This window comes from Fusarium redolens (assembly GCF_020744475.1).
Source record: "Fusarium redolens strain MPI-CAGE-AT-0023 chromosome Unknown BKA55scaffold_5, whole genome shotgun sequence".
Classification (NCBI taxonomy): Eukaryota; Fungi; Ascomycota; class Sordariomycetes; order Hypocreales; family Nectriaceae; genus Fusarium; species Fusarium redolens.
In genome coordinates, this window is record NW_025763668.1 from 900,905 (window position 1) to 926,183 (window position 25,279).

At 48.4% G+C, this 25,279-nt stretch overlaps 13 protein-coding genes and 1 non-coding gene across 14 annotated transcripts; 6 read left to right on the forward strand and 8 right to left on the reverse strand.

Moving 5' to 3' along the window:
* Positions 1-842: 842 nt before the first annotated feature.
* On the reverse strand, positions 843-1,222 carry BKA55DRAFT_687458 (uncharacterized protein; the record flags this gene model as incomplete). The annotated part of the gene is made up of 3 exons (XM_046199070.1): positions 843-880; positions 936-1,040; positions 1,096-1,222. 3 exons carry the CDS (start codon positions 1,220-1,222, stop codon positions 843-845), a joined length of 270 nt encoding a protein of 89 aa, XP_046051880.1.
* Positions 1,223-2,590: 1,368 nt separating this feature from the next.
* On the reverse strand, positions 2,591-3,369 carry BKA55DRAFT_536876 (uncharacterized protein; the record flags this gene model as incomplete). Its single annotated transcript, XM_046189871.1, has 3 exons — positions 2,591-3,138; positions 3,168-3,204; positions 3,259-3,369. The coding sequence occupies 3 exons, from the start codon at positions 3,367-3,369 to the stop codon at positions 2,591-2,593; spliced, it is 696 nt and encodes a 231-aa protein (XP_046051881.1).
* A 264-nt stretch (positions 3,370-3,633) lies between these two features.
* BKA55DRAFT_562152 (major facilitator superfamily domain-containing protein) lies at positions 3,634-6,129 on the reverse strand. Its single transcript, XM_046192236.1, has 6 exons — positions 5,998-6,129; positions 5,667-5,930; positions 5,555-5,616; positions 4,627-5,466; positions 3,948-4,543; positions 3,634-3,897 (listed from the first exon to the last, which is right to left on the reverse strand). Exons 1-5 carry the CDS (start codon positions 6,034-6,036, stop codon positions 4,051-4,053), a joined length of 1,698 nt encoding a protein of 565 aa, XP_046051882.1. The 5' UTR covers positions 6,037-6,129; the 3' UTR covers positions 3,634-3,897; positions 3,948-4,050.
* Positions 6,130-6,499: 370 nt separating this feature from the next.
* On the reverse strand, positions 6,500-7,616 carry BKA55DRAFT_638999 (RTA1 like protein-domain-containing protein). The gene is made up of 2 exons (XM_046197094.1): positions 7,377-7,616; positions 6,500-7,321 (listed from the first exon to the last, which is right to left on the reverse strand). The coding sequence occupies exons 1-2, from the start codon at positions 7,546-7,548 to the stop codon at positions 6,627-6,629; spliced, it is 867 nt and encodes a 288-aa protein (XP_046051883.1). The 5' UTR covers positions 7,549-7,616; the 3' UTR covers positions 6,500-6,626.
* A 557-nt stretch (positions 7,617-8,173) lies between these two features.
* Positions 8,174-9,770, forward strand: BKA55DRAFT_562162 (uncharacterized protein). The gene is made up of 2 exons (XM_046192237.1): positions 8,174-8,461; positions 8,520-9,770. The coding sequence occupies exons 1-2, from the start codon at positions 8,351-8,353 to the stop codon at positions 9,720-9,722; spliced, it is 1,314 nt and encodes a 437-aa protein (XP_046051884.1). The 5' UTR covers positions 8,174-8,350; the 3' UTR covers positions 9,723-9,770.
* Positions 9,771-9,914: 144 nt separating this feature from the next.
* Positions 9,915-10,891, reverse strand: BKA55DRAFT_591954 (RTA1 like protein-domain-containing protein; the record flags this gene model as incomplete). The annotated part of the gene is made up of 3 exons (XM_046195324.1): positions 9,915-10,348; positions 10,401-10,649; positions 10,711-10,891. 3 exons carry the CDS (start codon positions 10,889-10,891, stop codon positions 9,915-9,917), a joined length of 864 nt encoding a protein of 287 aa, XP_046051885.1.
* Positions 10,892-11,590: 699 nt separating this feature from the next.
* On the forward strand, positions 11,591-12,902 carry BKA55DRAFT_724066 (uncharacterized protein; the record flags this gene model as incomplete). The annotated part of the gene is made up of 3 exons (XM_046201063.1): positions 11,591-11,752; positions 11,803-12,259; positions 12,313-12,902. 3 exons carry the CDS (start codon positions 11,591-11,593, stop codon positions 12,900-12,902), a joined length of 1,209 nt encoding a protein of 402 aa, XP_046051886.1.
* Positions 12,903-13,011: 109 nt separating this feature from the next.
* BKA55DRAFT_505748 (S-adenosyl-L-methionine-dependent methyltransferase) lies at positions 13,012-14,003 on the reverse strand (the record flags this gene model as incomplete). Its single annotated transcript, XM_046187214.1, has 5 exons — positions 13,012-13,058; positions 13,094-13,219; positions 13,272-13,614; positions 13,674-13,763; positions 13,812-14,003. 5 exons carry the CDS (start codon positions 14,001-14,003, stop codon positions 13,012-13,014), a joined length of 798 nt encoding a protein of 265 aa, XP_046051887.1.
* Positions 14,004-14,243: 240 nt separating this feature from the next.
* Positions 14,244-15,456, forward strand: BKA55DRAFT_562167 (uncharacterized protein). Its single transcript, XM_046192238.1, has one exon. It carries the CDS (start codon positions 14,287-14,289, stop codon positions 15,001-15,003), a length of 717 nt encoding a protein of 238 aa, XP_046051888.1. The 5' UTR covers positions 14,244-14,286; the 3' UTR covers positions 15,004-15,456.
* BKA55DRAFT_t104 lies at positions 15,126-15,211 on the forward strand. Its single transcript has one exon. It is a non-coding gene; the product is annotated as a tRNA-Tyr (tRNA).
* Positions 15,457-16,198: 742 nt separating the features above from the next.
* Positions 16,199-18,126, forward strand: BKA55DRAFT_506611 (major facilitator superfamily domain-containing protein; the record flags this gene model as incomplete). The annotated part of the gene is made up of 10 exons (XM_046187276.1): positions 16,199-16,391; positions 16,442-16,519; positions 16,570-16,694; positions 16,744-16,907; positions 16,959-17,042; positions 17,096-17,272; positions 17,323-17,406; positions 17,454-17,737; positions 17,793-17,895; positions 17,949-18,126. The coding sequence occupies 10 exons, from the start codon at positions 16,199-16,201 to the stop codon at positions 18,124-18,126; spliced, it is 1,470 nt and encodes a 489-aa protein (XP_046051889.1).
* A 239-nt stretch (positions 18,127-18,365) lies between these two features.
* On the reverse strand, positions 18,366-19,821 carry BKA55DRAFT_687468 (uncharacterized protein; the record flags this gene model as incomplete). The annotated part of the gene is made up of 5 exons (XM_046199071.1): positions 18,366-18,673; positions 18,733-19,014; positions 19,065-19,176; positions 19,231-19,460; positions 19,512-19,821. The coding sequence occupies 5 exons, from the start codon at positions 19,819-19,821 to the stop codon at positions 18,366-18,368; spliced, it is 1,242 nt and encodes a 413-aa protein (XP_046051890.1).
* An 822-nt stretch (positions 19,822-20,643) lies between these two features.
* Positions 20,644-22,925, forward strand: BKA55DRAFT_661898 (fungal-specific transcription factor domain-containing protein). The gene is made up of 6 exons (XM_046197601.1): positions 20,644-21,101; positions 21,161-21,287; positions 21,341-21,557; positions 21,608-21,904; positions 21,955-22,635; positions 22,690-22,925. Exons 1-6 carry the CDS (start codon positions 20,852-20,854, stop codon positions 22,828-22,830), a joined length of 1,713 nt encoding a protein of 570 aa, XP_046051891.1. The 5' UTR covers positions 20,644-20,851; the 3' UTR covers positions 22,831-22,925.
* Positions 22,912-25,117, reverse strand: BKA55DRAFT_562173 (amino acid permease/ SLC12A domain-containing protein). The gene is made up of 4 exons (XM_046192239.1): positions 24,557-25,117; positions 23,632-24,508; positions 23,235-23,575; positions 22,912-23,173 (listed from the first exon to the last, which is right to left on the reverse strand). Exons 1-4 carry the CDS (start codon positions 24,944-24,946, stop codon positions 23,084-23,086), a joined length of 1,698 nt encoding a protein of 565 aa, XP_046051892.1. The 5' UTR covers positions 24,947-25,117; the 3' UTR covers positions 22,912-23,083.
* Between the last annotated feature and the right edge of the window lie 162 nt (positions 25,118-25,279).

Here is a 25,279-nt window from a genome sequence, read left to right on the forward strand (position 1 = left end):
CACTGGCGATAAATATATTTTCTTCTTCAATTGCTTGTGTCCAGTTGGTGTTAGATAGGGTCGACTACGCTTAGGTCTCGAGAGTCCGGAGATTCACTTTCCATTTAACGAGGAGCACCTTGTTCATGACTGGGCAAGCAAGATTCAGAAGAGTCCCTCGAGATATCGAGACCAAGAGCAGGAAAGGATATATCGGTCTCGAGTGCTACATAACTGGTGATGTTTCCGAGGCGCCAGAGTATAGATTGATGACAGCCAGCCATGTAACCATCAATCATTAGTGGGTAACCCTATGAAATGTCCCGTTGGGTTGCTGAACAAAATATCCCGCAGTGTAACATGGACCACGAATATAACTATGTGTAAGACTCAACAAAATTTGCCTCGGTCTAGATTCCTTCGGATTGGTCTGGTAATAAACAATTCTCTCGTCCCTTGTTCTCAAGCCAGGGGTTGACATGCAGGCCAAGGAACGGCCCGGCCGGGGTGGCGTTCCTCAGCCGGCTAAGCTTAACCTCGCTCTTCATCTGGACTTGGCATGAGATCGGGATTCTGTGTTATCCACTTGACATGCACGAACATGGATGAGCATAAGGGAAGTATTCAACTAGAATGGTTGGTCTATAGACAAGAAGCTACCTTATGCAGTACATGAAGAAATAATGGCCATTGGCAGCTACTGCGACTTTAAACTTACATCAACATATCAAGAGAAGAATCAAGAGCACTTGTGATATGACCTTCAATGTCAATTTGAAGATAAGTACTCTCTTAAGTCCCAACCCGGCCATGAAAACACTGAATCCTCCGGACTCTATCACAGAAGCTACTCAAATCAGAGCCTAACCGCAGTAGTACATGTACTGATCCTCCCGGCAAACTGAGCCCTGCGTTAGACCTCTAGTTCTATGCATCACCCTGATCAAGAGACTTACCTCCAGAAGCAATTCGTCCGTTACCATCCAACCAGTACTTGCAGGGTTGGCCGATGGGAACGCGGGTCTCTGTGTTCCTGTACGTGCAAGCCTCCATAGTCGCCTCTTTTGGGTGTATCAGTAAAAGCTGGGTTTGTATAAGACAGCATGGGGAACCTACTGGCGAATCCAGAGTTGGTAACATCATAGATCTTGTTATGGGCGATCCATTCTCCGTTTCCGGTTTGAGCCCAGGCGTTGGTGCCAATGGCAAGGGAGAAGACGGTGAGGAGGGCAGAGACTTGCATGTTGACGATCAGGAAGGGATGGAAAGATGGAGAGTGATTGAAATGTGAATGATGTTTTGCTGAAGTTTGGAGGGTTTGTCGAGGTATTTATACGTTTCTGCCTCTTGTAAGACAGCATGCCTCACGGAAACCTTTCAGTATCAGTTTGGCCTTCGTACATAACTCAGTCACCGAAAATGCATGGATTATTCCGGTACTAGTCCCAATACCGGAGGAGCATCGTGACTTGGACGAAGGAATTTGCGAACTCGAACCATTCGAAGAACGGAAGTATGAACGAAATTTGCATATGCAGTTGGAATCCTTCGGTCAGTCTTGGCATCTTGATTATAAAGGTCCAGGCTGGCTTGGCTCAAGACAAGGGTCGCGGGTCAAAGACCCGAAGCAGACAGAGTATCCACTGCAGCATCGCAACGTAACAACCGCCAAGGCCATTTGTTTGTTGTACAAGGGGGACCCTCGTCGACGGCGGCTGCTTTGAAGCCGCGACTAAGAGATGATGAGAAAGGAGCCATTCTTACACGACCATTGCTTAGTGCTCTTTGAGCTGACCTATAAGTAGCCATGTGGCAAGAGTGTAGAATACGAAGTCTTTCTTCACACCCAGAACCTGACAGTTATTTCTAGACTCATTCCACAGCCATCCCAGGACAGGCACTCTATGTGGTCAGAAACGTCGGGCCGTAAAGTCCGTGGTATAACGAGCTTGAAGGTAGATGGAATCCAGCTTGGTTCATCTGCTTCATTGTCGTCTGCTATCGTCCTGCAAGTCTACATGGAACCATTCGGGAATTCGTAGTGCTACCAAGAGAGTTGCACAACAGGCGTAAACACGGCGGATCCTATGGTAGTAAGTCGACTACGGGGACTACGAGCGCACCAGAAACATTGAGAGAATTCTGTTGCAGAGAGAGAAGACAAACTGGAAGCTATGGAATCACCTAACCATAATGCTTCTAGTTCCATAACGACTACATCAGAAGGCAGGCCAGCCATCACTTGCTGCTGACAAACATACATGTGTCTTTCTCCGTCAGAATATGAGACATGAAGCACTACTCGAGGGAACTCGCAATGTTTTACCAACTTGCCTAGCGAAATGTCATTGCGTAGCATCACACGTACAAATGTGACAAACTTAACAACGATCGCTCCGTGTGTTCAACCCTGCTATGGAAGCATGACTTGCCGCAAAACGCCACCTGGCCTTTAAGCAATGTATTGTAACAAATTGTCCAGGCACAGACCGAAGGCCGTGCAATAATAATCCGCGTTGTAGCTACAGTGCACCAAGGATCATGAAGATAAAGCCGGGAGCTGAGACAATCCATCGCAAAGTACCTAATACCGCCTCTGTCCGCACAGTCTCTACCCTTGGAACAGGAACAGTTGCTCCAGATCCTCTTCCTTGAGATTTTCTACCGCCATGTTGGCGATGTTATCCCACATCAAGAGTTTGGTTTCCACCGCAAAGAGTTCCTTCTTATGCTTGTCGACTTGAATCTGCAGGTTATCCCGTTTCTCAATTGCTTCACGAGCATCTTTGATCATTTCCAGTCTGGCGACGTCCTTCGTCGCATTCACTTTCCGGATCACGGCGCTCGACAGTGTCTGATGCGCACCTGTCATGGCCTTTGTCGCATCCATGTAGGTTTCCATCTTTTCGGTGCGCGCCTTTTCAGCGTCCTGGTACAGATCCTCTGCTTTGCTGAGAGCGTCTCGTGAGTTCTGAAAGATCTGTTCAATGTCTCCAAGCTTCATTTCAGTGAACTTCTTGACGTGTTCGCTCTTGCGGCGTTTTGCATCGCTTGTTGCTGAACCGGACGCGAGACTGCGCTTCGGGGAGTTGCGCTTGGATCGTGAGGTTGACTTTTCCGACATTGCTGAAGACACGATGGTCTTCTTGGGAGGATTGACTTGTTTGAAGTTGTAGACTCTGATTTACGTGTTGGAGTGTCGGCCTTTGAGAATAGATACCCGGACTGGGATTTTGTTAGCTGAAAAAGATGAACGAGTGAATTGGCTTGGGGACATACCGTATTCAGGGGCTGCAAATGAGTTGCAAAGGTCGGAAGGGGAAGATTGATGGGATAGAAAATGATCAAGAAGAGAAAGATGCGATACCAATGCTCCAAATCTTGTGCCATGGAGGGGGGAGATGAAAGAGAGCATGCTGTGAGGGTACAAGAAATCGGCGGGTGGATCGAATGCTTGAAGCCACGGCCGTGACTCACAAATGTTGGACGAATGGACCACTTGCTCATCGAATGAACACTCAACGTTTTCTGATGAAAGTCAAGTCTTGAGACGGGATGTTGGTCCATTGGGGTAAGTGTTTTCATTCGTTTGTGATACTATTCACGACATGCACAAGCTGATTATCATAGACCGGATGATTCTTTAACCTCATTCGGCAATTGGTTACAAATAATACTGTTTTGCTTCTATAAAGAACTTAAAGCATTTACTCTCGTCGCTAAGGCCAGACGCTGCCAATTTCTCAACTGCTGCTCGTTGGGTTTAATGGAGTTACGAGGAACATAAGGTTTTTGCTCAAAACAATTCATTGCTAAACACTGTTTCTTAAGAATATTTTCTGTTGGTCAGCTTACGAGGGTGCAGTGACCTCTACTGTACGGTTATAGCATTCTCTGGCCTGCAGTTCAGGGCTTGTTCTTTGTCGGTGTCAGTCACAATGCGCCTCCTCGACTGAGGAGTGACTTACCTGCATAGCATCCAGTTCCTGTTGTATCGTGGTGAAGCTTGAAGAAGACTTCTCCGTCCATCGTCAAATCATTCAGAGCTTGCAACTTGAACGAGTCAATCCTTCATGAGCTTCGGTGTCCATATGGTTCAAATGGGAATGATGCCGAGACGGCTGCCATTGCAAGGAACAATGCAGCACAGACATATAGAGGGGCAGGCGTGTCGGTGTTAGCTTCACTCGCGACAACGGCTGATACGATTCCCATCACGCGATTGCATGCGACAGCAATAGCACTTCCAGTAGCACGATGAGCACTTGGCAGAACCTCAGGAGTGTAGGCATAAAGAGTGCCGTAGTAGATGTTGATGCAGAAGGCGATCAGACAAGTGAACGTGATGTCCTGCACAGATGTCTTCACAGAAGTATAGGCAAAGAAGAAGGCCATGCTGATCAAAGCACCGATGACCATTGTATACTTGCGGCCAAGCTTGGTGTTGCACATAAAACCCGCAACGACGGGGCCTGGGATACCGCTGATGTTTGTCAGAGCATAGTTACGCCAGATTTCGAACTTTGAGCGATTGAAGACAGCGCCTCTGCTGGCAAGATACGACCTATAATTATGTTAACACTGTTGAAAGGTCAAAGAGGGGAGGGTTCTCATGTTCCAGGTGCATGAACAAAGATGACAACTCACGGAAGGAAGACATAGAAAAGAGGGTACGCAAGACCGATCAGTGTCCAGGACAGAAAGATGCTGGCGGTTGAGATGGTCATCTTCTTGGTGCTGAACAGACCTCGAATATGGATCATCGTCTCGCTTATCGAGAATCGGTTCTTGCTATGTGCCGAAGTGATAGTACCACACGCAGCCAGATCCTGCAAAGTGAGAGAGCAAGTGCGATTGTACTTGGTCGCCAGGTACTGGAATGTCTCAATCACTTCTTCCTCTTTTCCAACACCGAGCAGGTACTTGGGTGTTTCGCGAAGTCTGATGACAGTGACTCGAAGAAGCGATAGAAAGAATACGAGGGCGCCACCCGTGAACATGACGTATCGCCAACCCATGTTGTTACTTTGTGTACAAGTCTCAACATCAACGCAGTTCCAACGATCGGGGACCATGAATCCCCAAGCGATGAAACCCGCAATGGCTTGACCGAAACCCCACCAACAGGCCATCAGAGTTAGAAGCCATTGCTTGTTACTCGGGAGATACTCGAGAAAAACAGCTGTGTCCATGACGAGGTTGCCGCCAGCGCCAAAACTGAGCAGCGCAACGAAAAGTCCCAGAGATGCCCAGTTGGGCATTCCGCCAGCGATGATGCAGCTGATCGAACAGAGAAAAAGCGTAATGTTGAAGGCGTACTTTCTCCCGATAATGTCGGCGCCAAATCCCCAGAAGAGAGCGCCAGTCAACATGCCGACGTAGGCTGCGATGGTCATGCCGTTGGCGTAGCCCTTTTCTCCGAACTCTCGGAAGGCTTGTGTCGCGATGATGGACTGAAAGAGTGTGATCATTGAATCAACAGCGTAACTTCATAAACAGAACAGGTCAGCAGTCAGCGGGTGTTGTAATCTGAAGGGTAATTGAAAGCAAGTCGTGCTTCTTCAAGAGTCCTCACCCAAAGCCGTTTAAGAAGAATAACTTCAGGTGATACGGCGTCCAACCAATTTCGTCAATGGCCTGGCCCAAGTTAGTTTCTTCCCGGTCTCGAAATTTGGTTATGTTCTCACGTCGTTGACGAGTCGCATTTTCTGATTGAAAGCAGGGTCCAGATCCTGAAGGTCAAGAAGATCCTGTTGACTGCCAACCTTGACATCGATAGTACCATAGTGAGGTCCATTCTGCTCCTCCAACCCATCCTGACTCTTTTTCGCAGAAGACATGATGTCGATTTTTGCCTGAATAACTGAAAGATTGAGAAAATGATTAAAAGAGCGCAAGATGATCATGAGAAAAGGAAGTCGCGTGGGCTTTATCTCAGAGACCCGATGATCCTGGACAAATAGAGCATGGTCAGTGTTAATTTACAGGTAACCATCCGAAAAACCTGCTAATTCTTACCTCTAGCTGCATTAAGACCGTACCAAGAGATAATCGCATCCAATGAAAGACGAGGAGTTAATCACGCGCCGAGAATGCCAATGTTTGTGTGGTCATCGCATTTTCGGAAATCGTTACGTGCAGAACATGCCCATCACGTTTATCGTTCGACGTTTCATCCATCGGTGTTTTCTTTCCCTTTGGGGAGCACGTGGGTGCTTGACAATTTCGGCGAATTGAGTTTACAAGTTATCGGCTCTACCGCTGGGCTGAAAATGAGGTATCATTTGGGTTGTCGCCGATAGCCGATGGCCCGCGAAAAAGCTCAATGGTAACCCCAGGGTTGCAACAAGATCGACATCTTCTGCAATTGGGGTTGCATCATTGCACTTTCACGTGTCGCACTCACGAATGAAAGCGATCATGACATATTACCAGGTATTATGCTTCCCTGCCAAGGCGATCACAAGAACTAATTGAGCTCTGCCAAAAGCACTACACTACCGCCTCCTCGCTATTCAGTCACTAATAGAGAGCACCAGTTTTTTGAGTGCAGCAATTACAAACTAATATTCCCTGTATCTAATGGGACAACATAATTGAGACGCTAAAAATTTGAAACCAGTCTATCCGTCGCGTGCTTGTGTTCCTCACTTCCTGTGTCGGTCGTCCTCAGGGCTCTCATACGACGACAACTCCCTATCCTCAATGTCTGCCGTCTTGCGCTCCTTCTGCAAATGCTTAACATACCAAATCATAAAGATAAGCATAACCAAGGCCATTAAAATGGCATCAAAGACATATAAGTAGACCTCATGAGAGATCAGGTATCCCTTGTTTCCTTGGAGATATTCCACCACCCTGAAAATACTTCGGACGAGAATAAGGAAACTCGTGGCATAAAGAACGTAGAGATATCTCGCCCACGGTACATCGCCTCGTAGTGACTCGGTTGTCGGAGATTTGAGTAGTCGGGTATGAAAGAGGATTGAAGTGACGACGAAAAAGCCAAAGACCACGATTTGGACAAACAGACCGGCGATGATGATCTTTTCGCCCAGGTTGTAGAGGTCCAAGGTACCAGCTGACTGGATACCTCCGCCTCCGGCTTGTAGACTGAATGCGATAACGTCTCCGGTGACGAAGATGCGCGTCACCCACTTGACGGGCACAAGAGATAGATGGGCAGCTCCGACGGTTCGAATCAAGCGGCCGAGGATCATGTAAATCGAGGCGGCGAAGAGGGCGGGAGCGACGAGGATGGGAATGGCCTGTAGCACGAAGCCACCAACTGAGAGCTTGTCAAAGTGACTCCATACTCTTCCAGCATATCCGATAGTCTCGACTGAAGTCAAGGTTAGCGATGTCGACAGGGCGATCTGATGAAGTGGTAGACCTACAAAAGCCACCAATGACGAAGGGGGTAAAATAATAAGCGCGAACTCGAATCATTCGCCAAGTATGTAGTACTGAAAGGATTGCGAAAACAGCAACGCTGACAATCGCTGCTGGGAGAGAAGGATCGTAGCGATAAAGCTTGAAGTCAAAGCCTGCAGTTTCAGTGTCGGCCATGATGAAGAGAAGGGAAAATAAACAGTTTAAAGATTAAAGACCCGGCGGATGGAGATTCATGCCAGGAAGGGCGCTCTTTAAAACTATATACATAGACGAAAGCTGGGGACGCTAGTAGGCTATGCCGAGCCGCAGTGGGCTTGCCGGAATGCATGAGTAGGGAGGCCGTAACGGGAACGAAGTTTAACGAGGTCGGAGAATAAACGAGGAGCGAGTTCATCCTGGCCACTTTGCGCAGGGCTGAGCCTCAATTCAGAATTTCAGCGGATCTGACAAGAATCTTCGATCGCATCATGGTTTGCTACCGAGGCCGAGGCCGGGATGGGGATCTCTTTTTCGTATTACGGTAAAGTTTTCTTCCCGCAAAACATGATGCGCTTCAAAAGAGTCAGATCTCTTTTGAAACTTAATTTATGCGATTCATTCTTGCGCTTCAGCCTCGGGGATGCCATGGCAGAGGACAAGCGGGTTTAATGCGGTCGGTGCTTCCCGGCGGTAACTATTCTTGGCCAGGCTTAGTGGAGTACTTTAACCATCATCTCCAATCAGCAGAGATTTCATCAGTCAGGTACCTCGTTCAAGTCCTCGTCCTCGTTTAGGCCTCGTTTAGACCTCGTTCAGCGTGTTGATCTTCAACCTTGGCTCTGTGCAGTAATCGTACAGTAACTTCGTTCCATCCGTCGCCAACAAATTTTCCTTTTTCCCTTCGTTTACCTTACACAAACGATATCTAAAACTTAACTTTAACCTGTCAATCTCGTTCAGCTGCCAGCCTTGTCTCGCTGCTCTCTTATTGGTCGTCATGGACGCCGAGGTTCATGACGTCGTTACAGTGAGAAGTGGATCGAAGCCCAGAAGGCCACACAAGAAAGCAAAGACAGGGTGTCTCGATTGCAGAAGACGGCGCGTCAAGGTGAGTGGCTTGTATGTGGCGGTGCTCATGCCCATCTTGGAACTGATTGATGTTGCAGTGCACCGAGGAGAGGCCTGAATGCCGTGCTTGTCGTCGTCGTGGAGTTGAATGCGAATACCCTTCATTTCAAGGGATAGCATTCCCATCGCCGTCTACACAGCATGGCGACGAAACCTCTCCCGAGTCAACTTCGTCGCAGCCGCTGAGGCAGATTCAGACTCAGAGAATTGCACCTGTTCCAAGTCTGGTCTCAAGTGCATATCAATCAGTTCTTGGGGTGCAGCAACGCGACAGACTATCCGTCACCTATGGAATGGAGGATATGGCTCTGCTTCACCATTGGACAGTCTCGACTAGTCTTGATGTCTATAAGAACTCGGCTTTATCGGCTATCTGCCAGGTCACATTCCCCAAGATCGCATTTAAACATCCATTCGTGATGCAAGCTCTCCTTGGTCTGGCTGCACTGCACATCGCATATCTAGAGCCTCAAGAGAGGCTGAGATACACGGCAGAAGCAGCCAGCTACCATAGTCAAGGTCTGCAGGGCTTCAATGAGGCTATTCCACAGTCGAATGAGGAGATGGCTGATGCATTATTCGTCTGGTCATCTCTCAACCTTCTGTACGTATTTGCGGCGTCAGGTCGCCTGGGCGAAGGCCTTTGGGATGAATCGAGTTGGGGCGGCCGCAAAGATCGCATCTTGGGGTCGGGGTGGGTTCCCATGCTTCGAGGTGTCCAGACCGTACTAACACCGTATTTCTATCCCCTGGCGGACGGTCAGTTGAAAGAAGCCCTAAGTCTAGGGAATTGGGACGATATCGATCCAGATCTGATAGATGATGTGGACGACGAACGTTTCTGTCAGACGAGGGAAGTCTGGAAGGACAATCCTGATGCATCGACGTACGAAGAGACTTTACAAGTCCTTAGAAGAATTAGGATGTTCATGGCCCAGTTCTCAGCCATGGAAGCAGAAACTCCTGGGGATTCGTTATTCAACAGGGCCTGGCAGGGGGCTTTTCTCTTTGTCCCCTTCGCACCTGAGGAATACTTTACGCTGCTGCGTCAGAGACAACCGCCGGCCCTTGTTTTATATGCTTATTACGGTGCTTTGCTGCACTCAGTCAATGATTCCTGGTTCATGGAAGGATGGGGATATGACATTGTGGGGGTAGTGAATGATTTGCTTGGCTCTTATTGGGAACATTGGATATCATGGCCACTTGCAGTGGTTGGTTTGCGAGCAGGGAATATGTAGAATAATTGAGTCTCTAGTGTGCATATTCCTCAAGTAATGAATGATTCGATGATATATGAAGCTAACTCTCCCGACTAAGATTATCTCGTTGTCCGTCATGATTTGCTCCAATTCCACTTTGTTTCCCTTAAAAAGGTTTCTCTTCCACATAGATGTCCTACCCCAGATGTAATATCTACCATGCTGTGAAGCTTAGGCAACCTCAGTAAATGCATGCATGCTGTATCCTTTACCAGCACCCCTTCCATTCAAGATCTCGGTAATTTCAGATGGATGGAACCAGTTGAACAAGATCATAACAAAAAACATGAGACACGCATCAAAGATGTACAAGTAGGCCTCGTGTCGGAGCAGGTAACCGTTGAAGCCCTGCAGATACTCCACGGCCCTGAAGATAGATCGCACCATGATAAGGAAGCTTCCAATGTACAGAGCAAGCATGTGTTTCTGCCAAGGAAGACCGCTTGATGAGCGGGCAGTCGGGTTGGCGCTGATAGCACGATGAAAGGCTATCGCAATGACGATGAACACGCCGAAGAAGAGGAGCTGTACGAAAAGACCGCCAATAATGACATTCGCTCCACCCTTGAGGGCCTCGATGGTACCGGACGCCTGATAACCACCGCCTTGATCAATTAATTAGCATCTTGAATGGCTGGACCAATAAGTATGACTTACCTCCTGCCTGTAGGATAAATGATAAGACATCTCCAGTAACAAAGACCTTGGTCATCCACTTCTTGGAGATCAAAACACGACCTTCGCCGTCTATCATCAGAACAATTCTGCCGAGCTCCATATAAATCGTTGCAGCATAAAGCGCAGGGGCGACGAGAAGGAGAATGCTTTGCATGATGTAAGGGCCAAGAGTCCAATTGGGACTCTCGTTACCAGACTTTGCTCGCGCGGCATATCCAACAACCTGGACTGGAAGAAGGGGCAACATGTCAGACTCAGTGGTGCGCATTGGAGAGGCAGATAAACTTACAAAAACCACCAAGGGTCAGTGGGATGACGAACCAAGATCGTCCTCGAATAAGTTGCCATGAGTGGAGGAGAGTCGTGACTAGAAAAAGAATGGTGAAAATAACAGCACCGGCCACTGTTGGGTCGTAATGATAGAGTTTGAACTCCTCGATTCCATCATCAGAACGTGCGAACATGTTCATTTTCAAAGACTGGATTTCCGATTACAAAAATAGAGAAGTAAGGATTGAAGTTGTTGAAGTACGTAAAAGAACGGCGTCAAAGGAAAGGAAAAGTGATGAGAATGAAAAGGAACTAGGTAAGTAAAGCTAATGAATGATGGTCTAAACCGAAATTATGGTCCAGGAAAATGAAAGTCTTTATACTGAGCTTGACACTATAACTGTCAGAGAATTTAAGGGAGAGAAGAGCACAGCCATACGGCCGAGCCGGAGGACAAATTAAAGGGTCTCCATGCAATGATCACCCACTAGACATTGAGCGAGTCTGCCTTACTGGGTTTTTTATTATTAGACTTAAAAGTGTCCTAAACGAACAATTCCTCAACCAACGGATGGTCAAACGGTTGATTGATCCTGAATCATTAGTGCGGTCAGTGGAATTTCGATGTTATGTTTTGACGCGGTCTGTGTCACCCTCGTTTAACCTCGTTTAACTTCGCTCCCCCAAAGGTGGCCCCCTAAATGCCTCGAAAACCACTTGAGAACTCTTGCTGCCACTCAGCATGATCGAAATATGGGGTTATGAGAAGATTTCTCGGGTCTCTTGATTCGATCTTGATAACAACCCCTGAAGTCCACTCCGTTATATAGCCACACGCGGTCATGCAACAACAGCTCAGCACTTTAGCGCCGAAGAAAATTGATGCTTCTCGTTCAACGATGGACAACACGGAGGCGGGATTTCTCAACAGCCCTGCATCCTCTGTGCACACTGAGGGGGCTTCTCCAATTGACACCTCCCATATTTCAAGGAAACCAACGAGGGTTTCGCATACCAAGTCACGCAAAGGTTGCCAGCAATGCAAGAAACGAAAAGTCAAAGTCAGTATTTGACTTGCCAGCCGAAACACCATATTCTGACATGGCAGTAGTGCGATGAGCAGCGACCTGCGTGCTTCAATTGCAGTAGATTGCAAGAAGAATGCAAATATTTACCGCCACCGCCGAAAAAGGCATATGTCAGAAGATCAAGCTCTCCCAAGCCGACGATTAGCAGCACTGGCGGTATCAATCTCGGGGACCTTGAGCTATTCCACACATATACGACTTCAACATATTCAACCCTGTCGATATTTCCGACATTGCAAGACTTTTGGAGGTTGACGGTTCCGCGGTTGGCTATACATAACAGCTACTTGATGGGCGAGATTCTCGCGCTAGCGGCATTGCACCTTGCTTATCACCGGCCAGAGCAACGGCACGAATATCTTGCAACGGCTTTGACGTACCACCAAGAATCTACGCAACAAGCAATGGGACTATTGAAAGATTTGGATCCTAGGAATGCCGATGGCCTATTCATATTTTCTTCTCTAACTATCATCATTGGTAATACTTCCATATCGGCATTTTACCCACGTTTCTGTACTGACATGGGACAGCAATGGCTACGCCGAAGCGATCACTGCAAGACGGGATACCAGCAGGCGAGGGCGATTTTGAAGATTGGATCTATCTGATACAGGGAACAGCTAAACTCCAAACAACCTTCGAACAAGAGTGTTCCGATAGCTGCCTAACAGCATTGTTCACGTTCACCCGTCAAAGATATGCATTACACAATGCTTTCCATCCCTCGTACGACCGAAGGGACGAAATACTGTGCCAACTAGAAGAGAGGATAAGAAACTGTGTTCCAGAGGGCGAGAAGTTGAATATCTTGGTCGAACGAATCAGCAGCCTGCGATCCGCGGCATGTTACACTCCAAACTGGGAGAGCACTGATTTGTTCTTTTGGCTGTACGCAGGCATCGATGGATTCTTACCGCTCGTGAAAGCTCGCGATCAGGAGGCTTGGGTGGTGCTGGCTCACTTTTGTCTTATGGTGAAGAGAGCAGAGACACAATGGTGGTTGAAAGGTTGGGCGGGTTGTATGATGAGAAAGATTCATATGCAGCTTGATGAAGAGCATAAATCTTGGATTTTGAGACTTTCAGAGGAGATGGGGTGGATTCCACCAGCAACTCAATAATGGAAAGCTTTTCGATTTGTAGTAACGATTTCAACACGCTGGACACTGTACGGGCTTTGTCCTTCTTTCTGTCTCACCGACTTAAAGCTCTACCCCCGGTTAAGATTTCCTACTTCACAGCATATATCTTGAAAGACCCTAAGACTCTGATGTCAGCTTTATATCATGTTTGATCCGGAAATCTCACTTACCCGCCCATTCGTTGAGATCTTGTCCCTTGAGATCAGCTGCCATATTTCCTACGGCCGAGCAACAACCCCCAGCTGAATTATCAATGTATACATTCAGGTCACTTTTCGTATCAGTGATGAGAATATCTACAGATTGTTCCGGTCAGCTAATACTCTTTCTAAGTATAAAACTACCCACCAGTGAAGCCTGCACGCCTCAGGTACTCTTCATACTCCGAGACTTGGCTCGCTCCAGCGATGCATCCTACGTAAAGTGCCATGTTGTTTCTAATATCATCGGAAAGTGGCTTCTTCGCCAGGATATCGGATATGGCGACTCGGCCTCCTAGCTTGAGCAGACGATACATCTCGTTGAAGACTTGTTGCTTGTCATCATGAGGTACCAGATTGATGACACAGTTAGAGATGATGCAATCGGCAATGCCATCCTGCAAGGCTATGTCGGTGATGCGAGACTTGATGAATTTGACGTTTGCCATGTTACGGTCTGCCTTGAGTTTCCTTGCTTTGGCGAGCATGTCCTATTCCGAGTCAGAAGTGGTGGGTTTCTAGCGATACCACTCACCTTATTCATGTCAACACCAATAGCCTTGCCGGTCAGACCGATCATGTTGGCGGAGAGAAAAACATCCAACCCAGCACCGCTTCCCAGGTCAATAACTGTCTCGCCCTAGTACATGTCAGCTCACTCCGGCAACACGGTGACCACGGGACCTACTTCCTTCAGGGAAGCAATCGCCAAAGGCGTGCCGCAGCTCAGTCCCAAGTTAGCATCCTTGGGGACGGATTCGAGGTCCTCATTCGAATAGCCAAAGGCTCTCGCGATATGGGTGCTGTATGTTGCATTGGAACTTTTCGCTGCGCTGCCGTATCGCTCGCCAACTTGGGTATAAATATCCTGGCGGTTCATCTCAGCAGGTCTTGTATTTTCTGAAAGGGGAATCAAGTTATCGAGGAAAGGAAACTCAAGAAAACTATTTAAGTATGGGAGGGTCAAGGTTGTGTTTTATAAGATAGGTCAACACGCTCCTGGGTTCCTGATGAGATGTTGGGGTTCACAGAAGGTATGATTATTCAGCACTACTGAACCAATCAAAGATATCAAGGAAGGCAGCCATCGTGCCAGAAGGGGAAATTCTTCGATATGTCACAGTTTGTAACCACAAGGGGCAAGGAAACGATATGTCACCGTGATGCTCCGCTATCTCCTGCCATTATTCACAATCACTATTTACGGCTCCAAGACTCATTCGCTGGCCAGCATCATGAAATCGAAAGACAAAGCCCCAGGCGTAACAAAATGGACGCTGAACCCCAACCCCACCCGGGTGCGCGATAATCAACGTCGTCATCGTGCGCGTGTCAAGGCCCGTACTGAGTCTCTTGAGGCTCAGTTGGACGCGACCCAGCAAGAGTTACGAGCAGCGCAGGCGCGCATCCATGAGCTCGAGTCTCTTCTTACTTTAAATCATCCCACGCTCATCTCGTCAGGACAAGGCGAAATTCCAGTCGAGCTTGGAGTATCTAATGGCGACTGTGATGAACCAATATGCTTCGGCCATATCCTTACAACCATCAATCAGCTTTCCGGGCAACAAGATCTTAACAATAATGTTGTCGCGCCAATAGTTGAGATACCGACGGCTGTAACACTCTCATCCGATATATTTTCTACGGTTCAGCATTATGATAAAGACGATCGACTACCTCCGGTCGCGGCTGGCGAATCGACAACCCTCTGTCGCGTGGCGTATGAAATCATCGATCAGCATAATATGACTGGCGTTGAGTCATCTGAAATAGAGCATTGTCTCCGACCGGGCTTCAGGCGGGCAACGAGGGGGGGAGAAGGATGCAGAGTTGAGACCAAGATTCTGTACGCGTTAATTGATCGCATTAACCCTGTCTGAATGATGCTCTGCTTGCTCTGCTGGTGGGGTGATCAGGGAGACAGGGTGTGAGACAGGCTACTTGGACTGAAATTTGTGACTCTCCCAGCACCAATGGCTATTCCTCCGGACTCGGAGATCATCCCCGAATAGCTCAGCTGGAAGAGCGTTCGGCTGTAATTGTTAATCTGACACCGAAAGGTCACTTGTTCGATCCAGGTTTCGGGGATTCATTTTTGCTTTTTGTGCAATCTTTCAGTAGAATGCTTCATCAGAATGGCATTTTGCATTTGAGTTTATTTTACATTCTGTCGCCAGGGATAAACAAACTTCCTAAGACAAGGCATGTGCTGCAAGTTGTCTCTGATATGGTTACACGATATGTTACGACGATAACATAAATGTGTGTGGAGCCTATGCCGAGCTGTTAAGCCGCTAATATGGCGAATGGCTCTGATTATGTTTGCCGACCTCATCTGTGGTCAGGGGCACCTGGACCCGCAGTCTCCAGGCTTCAGGGTAAGTTTAACTCGAACCTAATTAACACTTAACAACTATGAATCAGGATGTCATGCTGGATAATGGTGTAGTAACACTGAGAGATGAGTCATAGCATTAATGACACATTTTTATTAAGCACAATGGTATGGCAAGTCCAAGCGGGAACGCTTGCCCTTCCGTCTCTGGTATCTTAAGAGCAGTTAAATCTAAACTCGTTGAAGCTGACATGGGAGTTCTCTTAGTGGCAAACCAGAGGAAGATTAGGTCCGTCCCATTGACCCGGTCTTGTACTCGAAAAGAGGCCAAGACAAAGTTAATTGGAGTTATCTGCTAGATCGTGCGTAGCGCCATATTCCATCATGATGTTATCGTCGACAGCCTCGCTTGGACCTTCCCTCCTTCTATCGCAACATTTGGAGATTTGGGACTTATCCGATAGGAGATAAGGACATGATGAAAAAGCGGATCCACCCCGCGTTGAAGCTGGATAAACAAGCCTCGGCCAAGCACCGATTGGCTCGAGATACAAACCTTGATTGCCTTCGCTTGGACCTTCACAGTCACACTCTCAAGCGGAGGGAAATGACCTACCCCGTGGGGAAGCTGCGATAGCGGCAGGAGGGGGGTTGTGAGTCTTGAGATCGGCATATATAAGTCAGTCATTTGTCGCCATGAAGACTGACTTTCTTCCATCCAGCGATTCAATTCATCAACAATGGCCGACAACAAGAATGCAGTTTCTCCCTCTGACAGGGCTCGATCACCTCAGCCTTCGGTGCGAGCTGCTGATATGAACACGACAAGAGATGTTCCAAGGTGGAAATACATATGGCATCATAGTTTGACGCAGATGATTCTCTTGAGCATCCAGGCTTTCTGTGGTCCTGCCATGTCGGATGCCATTGCTGGTCAGTCACTGTAGCACAGGCTACAAAATAATGATACTGACTGATTCTAGGCCTCGGTGGCGGTGGTCTTGCTACTCCCCAAGTTTCCAACATCTCGACAGCCCTACGATATGCTGCTCTTGCTTTCAGTATGTACACTTCCGAGACGAGTTGGACGAGACTTACACTATACCTCCAGCCTGCTTCATGGGAGGTCCTATCGTGAACAAGATCGGAGTCAAATGGGCTCTCGTCATCGGCTCTATGTCGTTCCCTATTCAAGGCTCCGCATACTACTGCAACAGCAAGTTTGGTAACCAATGGGTTAGTAATCCACCGTGTATCCCCTCTTTAGATAGCTGACAATTCCAAGTATCTCATCCTCAGTGGCGCCATCGGCGGAATCGGTACGGGCTGCTGGTATGTCGCTGAAGCTGGTGCCATCATGACCCTCGCCCCTTCTGGAGCCCGTGGAAAATACCTGGCCCTCTGGATTGTATCTCGAAACCTTGGCCAGCTAGTTGGCGGTGCTATCAAGTACGTACTCTCCATGCTTGGTCACGAAACCTACTGACTTGTTATCGTAAGCTTGTCGAAGAACCACGAGAAGGGTGTCAGTGGTGGAGTTACACCCGATACGTACATAGCCTTCCTCATTATTGAGTGCCTGGCGTGAGTATTAGTTCAAGATACCATTACACGATGAAGCTAACAGAATGATCTAGTCTTCCATTCGCCTTCATGATCACGCCCTTTGAGCATGTCATTCGATCCGACGGTACCAAGATCGTTACAGCCGAGACCCTTTCCACGAAGCTGGAGGTCAAGCGCATCGCAAAGACCATGACATCGAGACTTATCATCCTGTCGTCAATCTGGGCGGTTTGGTCTTTCTTTTACAGGTGAGATTGTCGGAAGATGCCTAGATATCAAGCGACTGACACTGATATAGCGGCTCTTGGTCAACCTACCTTGGTATTCACTTCACCGTCCGCGCCCGTGCCCTTTCATCTCTCGTCTCGCCATTCTTCTGCATGTAAGTACCCCGTACAAGTGAATTTGGCAGTGCTGACGTGAACATAGTGTTGGGTGCTTTGGTCTAGGCTTCATTCTCGATGCCAAGAAACTCGCACAACGTCGCCGCGCCCAAATCGGTCTCTATACTGTTGTAATCCTCAACGTTGGGGTGTACATCTGGTCCATCATTATGCAAGCTCGATTTAATCGCAACGACCCAGGCGCCATCGACTGGGACGACAGCCTTTTCGCTACCTCTTTCTTGCCGTATTTCTTCGTGCAGACTACAGGACCCCTGTCCCAGTCGTATATGTACTGGCTCCTGTCTTCCTTCGCGACCGATGCACAAGGTCAGTTTTACACCATGAACGTTTTTAAATACACTAATACTGATGCGTTGTTCAGAGAATGTTCGAAATGGGGCTGCGTTCCGATGTCTTGAGGCCATCGGCCAGGCCATCGCCTATGGTATGAACACTCAGACAAAGAGTGATCCTCTTGTTGGATTGTAAGTTCCTCAGTCAAGAACAAGATAAAGTTTGAGTTACTGATTTTACTCAGCTGCGTGACCTTTGGCTTGCTCGGCGCGTCACTCCTGCCCATGATCATGCTCGTCAATACAACTCCCGACAGGATCCCTGCAGACGAAATTGCGGAGCAACAGGCAGCACTCGGGGAGAAGTTCGCAGATATTGAGGGCCAAGCTGTGAACATCGATGGAGGTGCCGACAAGAAATAAACTGGGTGGTATCGGAATCGGGTTTATTGAGTAAAACACTGGTGCTTACAAACTTTTGAACAGCCCATAGAGGAATTTTGAGATAATGAGTTGGAAAAAATGTATGTATTTTGGCTAATATGTACTTGAGATAAAGTCCCCAAAACCAAGATCTTGAACCTTTTCAGGTAACAATCTGTCTTTCCCCTCATAATCCATCGTGATAAATCCGTTCCACTACATCAATCTCATTCCGTCATTTACAGGCCTTGAAGACCAGCAACGATACCAGCCCAAGTCTCACGGACAGTAGGCTGGATCTGATTGGCGGGCAAGCTGAAGCCATAGGTACCGCGGTCACGGAGCTCAATGGTGTAAGAGTACTTGGCCTTAGCAACACCCTGAACGTAGTCGAGACTGTCACCAGTGGTAGCATACAGAGCGCGGCAAGAGTTACCAGCGGTGTAAGACTGCCCAGAGTTGCTGCGGATGGCGTTGCTGATTCTGGTGCCAACGGTCTTGAGGGCGGCCTCCTCAGGGGCGACGAAGCTGCAGTCGTAACCATAAGCTAAGCAGTATTGTTAGTATGGTATAATAAGGGCCAAATAGAGTAGGAATTCAACTTACGCCAGAGGATGTACTGTCCATAAGAGTGGAAGTCAACGTAGAAAGTAATGCCCTTGCCAGCAGCAAGAGAGTCAATCTGTCCCTTGATAGCCTTGAGCTCAGGGCTGTCACCAGCGGCTTGTCCCTTGTAGGTCTCGTCGCAAGGGTTAGTAGAGGCACCACCAGTGAGCTCCCACTTGTAAGGCCAGTTACGGTTGATGTCACGACCAACGCAAGAGTTTCCAGAGACGGTTTGACGGTTCTTGCGCCACAGACGGTTGGTGGTCTGGGTGTAGACAAAACCTGTTGTTGCGATTAGAAAAGATCAGCAAGGTTGGCTGAGGAGGTCTTACCATCGGGGTTGACAACCGGGGTGATGTAGAAGTCGAACTTGTCGACGATAGCCTTGACAGCGGAGTCGCTGCTGTACTTGGTCAAGAGCTGGTAAGCCATATACTCGGCAGTCTACCCAAAACATTAGTCATAAACACAGTCATATTACCATCGAGGTGACTATACCATAGTGGCAATCCACTCGCGAGCGTGGACAGTTCCGTGGAAGACAATGGCGGGCTTAGAGCCCTTGCCACCGCTACCCCAGATGTGAATACCAGTAAGAGCGCGGCCCTGGAAAGAGTTGCCAAGAGTCACAATCTCAGACTGGCTAGGGAAGCTAGACTGCAGGTCCTTCAGGAACTGGAGGTGATCAGCGTAGCTGTGATAGGCGGTGAACCAAGATTCACTGGGGACTACACAGATGTTAGCTCCTTGGCATTTCATACGTTACTTGGAATACTCACCAGCATAGATCTCAGAGGTCTCCTCCTCAGCAAGAGCAGCACCGACATCCTCAACGAGAACAGTGGTGTCGGAAGCAATCTTGGTCACGGCATCGATGTTGTCAGGAGAAACAACAATGTCGAGCTCTTCCTTGGCACCGGGGTTGAGGATGGTAGCAGCAAGCTTGTTGATCTCGCCTACAGCATTCTTAGCACCCTTGGGAAGAGTGACACGCAGGCTCTTGAAGCCAGTGTAGTCAACCTTCTTGGAGCTAGGAACAGCCGTGGCAATAGCCAGAGGGAGAAGAGCGAGCAGAAGAGAGGACCGCATCTTGTCAGTGAAGAAGGATGACTGAGGTGCGGGGTGATGGGTTTGACAGAGCGGTCATGACGTCGAATTTATAGTTAGCCAAGACGACATATCTTGATACTATACTCGGATCAGCAGACCCTCTATCTCTAAGAACTTCTGCGAATGATGCCATGCGGACGATAGCTTCAAAAAAGGTAGGTGATATATGTGATACAACATCCCAAGCACGGAAGCTCCCATATGCCTTTCCCAAAAGGGAAGCTCCATTTTGATGCACCCCTGTCGCTGGGTGCATTATCGCTGTGATGTTAGTTTGGCCGGCAGTGCAAAGGTTCCTGATCATCTCTACGCGCTGGGGATTCGGCGAATCGGGGCGCGTTATTTGTCGGGATTGGTGACTTGTAAAGGAAAGTGATGACGATCTTCGGTAGTCTAGAAGCTTTTTGATATGCTTAAAGTCCTAGTATGTGCGATGTCCCGATGCGGGCACGGACGGTTATAGTCGAGACCTTTTGCTCGCCAACTTATTCGTGACGCAGTGTTTATTGGGCTTTAACTGTTCTAAGACAGTGCATTGGAACTTGGTGTATTGGTCATGAACCTCGATGAATTGGGTGATGGCGAGATCAAGTCAAGGCACGTTTCACCGCCATGAGCAAGAATTATGTGTCGGAAGCAAGATTCATTAAGGTAATGATTGGTGGTATTTCTTATAATGTATGACGATTGTGAGAATATTTGCCGAGGATAGCTTACAATAGGCAGCTTATAGTATGGCTCTGGCTCTGGCTATGACTATGGTGAGATAAGATAAGACACCATCACATCACAGGAATCCAGAGTAACCCAAAACAGGAAGGCATGCTGACATTCTCCCCACAGCTCAAGTCAAAGAGCAAAGTATCCTGATCAAACAACTCAATATCCCTCCCCCCGAAACATAGTCACGATCGTACCATCTCGATCTGCACAATAGCCCAACGCCTGCTATAGGCCTTCGTTATCTGGTCCTGTTCGCCAAGACGGACCCCGCCGACGCCACTAAACCATGTCCGTGTCTGAGGGGTCACCCTCCCAATCGCCACAGGCACCCTCAAGCTCCGAATCTGACCTGGGGCCTCTGTCGCCGTGGTCGTGCCAAAGATGTAGAATGCGCAAGTTGAAATGTAATAGGGTGTTGCCAATCTGTGGCCGGTGTGTCAAGATTGGCGAAGTCTGCGATTATCCCTCGGCGAGGAAGAAGCCGGTCATTAATCCCGCCAACAGACCACGACTTCGGGATATGCAGAGTCGCATCCGTAAGTAGAAGTGGAGACAGCATCAGCTATGAGACTTGGATCATTGACAGTGTTTATAGGAGACTTGGAGGCTAGATTAGAAGCTCAGCACAGTCCGCCCGAATTCCAGCCTTTCAGTACAAGTACAGAACTTGTTGATACTGGCCGATTTGAGGGCTTACCACCTCCGCATCTGGTCGATGAGCTGTGAGTGTTCAAAGGTATCGCGACTTGAATGAAAGACTCATCTGAGAACACAGAACATCCATATACTTCACCAAACTTCAATCTGACTCATTCATGATCCATGGCGAGAGGTACATCGCGTCTCTCTACCGGCCTGCTCATATGCAGCCGCCCATGTGCCTGCAGTATGCCATCCTAGCTGCTGGAGCAAGCGCATCGCCTACTTACAAGCACATGGCTGAAGCATTCTATGTGCGTGCACGGCAGTACATCCAAGCTGATGAGATGAAGGTGAGTTGCCCCAAGAGCGATATGTCTAGCATGAAATTGACCAAGAGCAGAGCGATAGCGACCAAATATCACTGGCGCATTGCCAAGCTTGGGTTCTTATGAGCCATTTTGAAGCGCAGCATCTCTGGTTCTCACGAGCATCAATGAGTATAGCAAGAGCTATCCGGTTAGCCCAAATCCTTGGACTTCACCGATTAGACGGGAAGAATGCAGCAGGCCTGACACTCCCGATTGCATTGGACTTCACAGAGGAGGAAGAGCGCAGAAAGACCTTCTGGGTCATTTTCACGACTGATCGTATCACAAGCAGTACAGGCGGATGGCCGACCATGATGGACTGGCGTAGCGTGAGTACCGTCCCTTTGTTGAGTATAGCTCGAGTCTCTAATCGAAGCAGATACAAACACGACTGCCGTCTTCCATTGATGCGTTCCTATCCAGCACGCCAATAGCCACTCTAACCCTCAGGCAGGCGCTAGGCCAAGGCATGTATGAGCTTTCGACGAGTGCTTGCAGAGTTGTGGCTGTACATCTTTTCAACGAATGCTTCAACTTCTCCAGAAATGTCGAGGAAGATGAGGACAGCAATGACTGGCAACAACTCCAGCAACTCGATGAAGCAGTCACAAATGCATTCGCGACACTACCGTTGGATCTTAGATGCCCAGAAAACATGGAAAGCCCTGAAGCTGTACTCATCAATCTCCAGTTACATACGGCCCTGATATGCATTCATCAATCTGCACTGACAAGATCGCAGGTGGATATGGCCGCGCTACCCACCACAAAAGCAAGAGTGATGGAATCAGCTGTTCAAATAATGATTACTGTGGCTTTGGTCACGGATTTGAGCACGAGGTTCCGCAACCCGCTGGTATCGTTTGCGACTTTCATCGCGGCCTCATTTTTCTTGTCGGACTTCCTCACGACTGGTGATCTTCAAAGCGAGGCCAACTTTACAGCTCTCATGACTGTTATGGTCGAAGTGGGCAAGAACAACATGTTTGCAGCGTCTTTGGCTGTTCGATTAGCGCAGACGTTGAGAGCGTCTGGTGTTGATCAAGGGACTGTTGGGAAGGTAAGCTGTGACTTTAACTGTGCTGGTTTTGTGTTTGGCTAACAAGCTGCTCAGGTGGGAGTGATGATGGCTGACCTTAATATTGATCATCCAATTCCGGGACAAGAGGATAAAGAGAACGGTATTGTGATATTATGCCCTACTGCAACTACTCCAGAGCAGGTCGATTTTGACCAAGGAATTGTTTGGCAGTAGACATCAGCCAGATTTGTTGTTCACTAGTGCATAAACGAAAACCAACATATGTAATTGAAGCATTTATCGCTCCGCGTGATGCCACCAAATTGCGGATGTTGTCAGGTGAGAAAGTCCAGTTCTATTTGCGCTGATATCGCTTGTCTATATACGCTTCCAATGTTAAGTGATTAATTCTAAGTTTAGTCTATGAGTTCCATAAAGAACTCTTCGAGATAACAATTCTCTAAGATCCGTAATGCGAGCATAATGCTTAAACATGATCACGCTCAGTGTCTGGGGCTGAGATGGCATCGTCAGCCAGACGGCCAGACCACAAGTCAATTTCGTGTGCCCGTAAAACCTGCAAGTGGCAAAGTCAGTATACATACGGGATATATGAGGTTGCGGATCAAAGAACGTACCTTGGTGCGGTGATACAGCTTCCATGCGATGATGGGAACAATGAAGATTGGGATGCCAACATAAGAGGCAACAAAATCGGCTGTCTTCCAGTTACCCTTGAGGAAGACAGGGAATCCAGCAACGAGAGTAATGATGATGGAACCAATACCGCCGAACCAGGCGGTGTAGGGCTGCCAAGGTGCCTTCCATGGGAGGGTATTACGGTCGATGCCTTGAACCTTCATGGCGCGATAGAAGCGGAGGTAGCAGAAGCAGAGTGTTCCCCATGCGATGAGGCCTGCGACTGTGCTGAGGTTGAGAAGCCAGGAGAATGCTTGAGCAGCACCACCAGAACCAAGACCTAGGGAAAGTCAGTACGGCGTTGCAAGGGTGATGGGTGTAATAGAAGGGACTTACTCAGATACGCCAAGGGTCCAAACAACCAGGCTGTGATAACTGCGACGTAGGGGACACCGTTTGAAGTGGTGCGACCGAAGAACTGAGGAAGTTGTCGGTCGGTAGTCATGGCGAGGATCATACGAGAGCCAACCCAGCAGTAAGAGTTACCGGCGGACCAAGCAGAAACCAGGATACAGGCGTTGACGATCGAAGGGAGAACTTTGATGCCAGCGGTTTGAATGGCGATGACCCAGGGCGAACTCTTAGCGTTACCAGAACCAGACACAAGGTCAGCATTCCTAGGGTCGACAATCAAGCCGATCAACAGGGCACCGAGGACGTAGAAGAAGCCGATACGGTAGGTGACACGGTTGGCAGCCTTGGGGATAGCCTTGTGAGGATTGACGGACTCGGCGGCAGTGATGACGACGGTCTCAACACCAACGAAAGAGAAGGAGGCGTTGACGAAGGCGGAGAGGAAGCCGAGGAAGTGCCCTGTTGAGCCAGTGATGCCATTGTAGTCGACCCAAGCACCAGGGTTGTTCCAGTACTTGAAACCGATTGACTTATGGTTGGGACCACCGCCAGCAGTGATTACAATGGCGACAATGACGAGACCGAGGAAACAGAGGACCTTGATGCCACCAGTCACGACCTCCGTCTCACCGAAGAATCGAACGCTCATTAAGTTGATCCATAGGATGAGAACAAGACTGATGGTGATGACGACGGCAGGAGTGAGATCGGTCCAGTAACTGACGAGAACGGCGGCGGCTGAACATTCGGATGCGATGGCGATGGTATAACAGTAACCGTATGAGATGGCCAACGAGAAACCGACTGAAGGGTCAATGAAGCGAGTAGCCCAATGAGGGAATGAACCAGCGGTAGGGAACTACAAAGGTCAGCGCCATCATGACACAAGTCATTCAAGGGATCTTACCAGAGTCGCGAGCTCAGAGATACTCTGCATAACACACCAAAGAACAGCCCCAACAACGATATACGCCAGAAGCAAACCAGCCGGACCAGCGCTGGCATAAGCTGAACCAGTTCCAATAAACAAACCAGTACCAATACCACTGCAAAGACCAATCCAAGTGATATGATAACCCTTCAACCTTCGCTGCGTAGGTCCATGCCCACCGGTGTTGAGAACAGGCTTCTCATCATCCGTCTCATGGTTCTGCACCACAGGCGGAGCAGCCTGAATAGCATCAACGTCAAAATCCTTAGACGTCATGTTGATATCACCAAAAGAAACAGAGAATGTGGAGTGAAGAATGTTCCATCGCCAAGAACCAAGATCTTTATTAAATCTAGGTACCATCATTTTTTTCTTACAAGGCTCCGATTGCGCAATTCGAAGTTTTCACTGCTAGCGCGCGGTGTCCCCTAGAGCGTAGTGAGAATGGGGAAGAATATGGGGCTTGGGGGCAGCTGATGTGGACCTTTTAGCGGGAAGAGAAAAACTCTAACCTCCGCTTGTCGGCTTCTGGACTCGTTAGGGGCGAATGTAGTGGATACGATGGCGAATAATCAGCTTGAATTATCTCGCCATTTATTCGTCCATAGACATTGGTCAGGGGTTCAGAGCGGTTCATTACGTAGAGTAATTGATGTTCACTATTTCTAGAGGATCTTATTGATGGGTAGCCGATAAGGT

Coding starts and splice junctions, on each gene's coding strand:
- BKA55DRAFT_562152 (XM_046192236.1), bottom strand. CDS start 6,036: ATGCGATTATCTCTTGGTACGGTCTTAATGCAGCTAGAG. Junction 5,931..5,997: donor CGGTCTTAATGCAGCTAGAG/GTAAGAATTAGC, acceptor CTATTTGTCCAG/GATCATCGGGTCTCTGAGAT. Junction 5,467..5,554: donor TTCTTCTTAAACGGCTTTGG/GTGAGGACTCTT, acceptor CTGTTTATGAAG/TTACGCTGTTGATTCAATGA.
- BKA55DRAFT_638999 (XM_046197094.1), bottom strand. CDS start 7,548: ATGGCCGACACTGAAACTGCAGGCTTTGACTTCAAGCTTTATCGCTAC. Junction 7,322..7,376: donor CTTCGTCATTGGTGGCTTTT/GTAGGTCTACCA, acceptor CCTTGACTTCAG/TCGAGACTATCGGATATGCT.
- BKA55DRAFT_562162 (XM_046192237.1), top strand. CDS start 8,351: ATGGACGCCGAGGTTCATGACGTCGTTACAGTGAGAAGTGGATCGAAG. Junction 8,462..8,519: donor GCAGAAGACGGCGCGTCAAG/GTGAGTGGCTTG, acceptor TTGATGTTGCAG/TGCACCGAGGAGAGGCCTGA.
- BKA55DRAFT_562167 (XM_046192238.1), top strand. CDS start 14,287: ATGCTCCGCTATCTCCTGCCATTATTCACAATCACTATTTACGGCTCC.
- BKA55DRAFT_661898 (XM_046197601.1), top strand. CDS start 20,852: ATGTCCGTGTCTGAGGGGTCACCCTCCCAATCGCCACAGGCACCCTCA. Junction 21,288..21,340: donor CCGCATCTGGTCGATGAGCT/GTGAGTGTTCAA, acceptor CTGAGAACACAG/AACATCCATATACTTCACCA. Junction 22,636..22,689: donor ATCAAGGGACTGTTGGGAAG/GTAAGCTGTGAC, acceptor CAAGCTGCTCAG/GTGGGAGTGATGATGGCTGA.
- BKA55DRAFT_562173 (XM_046192239.1), bottom strand. CDS start 24,946: ATGATGGTACCTAGATTTAATAAAGATCTTGGTTCTTGGCGATGGAAC. Junction 24,509..24,556: donor TCTCTGAGCTCGCGACTCTG/GTAAGATCCCTT, acceptor TGACCTTTGTAG/TTCCCTACCGCTGGTTCATT. Junction 23,174..23,234: donor AGCTGTATCACCGCACCAAG/GTACGTTCTTTG, acceptor TGCCACTTGCAG/GTTTTACGGGCACACGAAAT.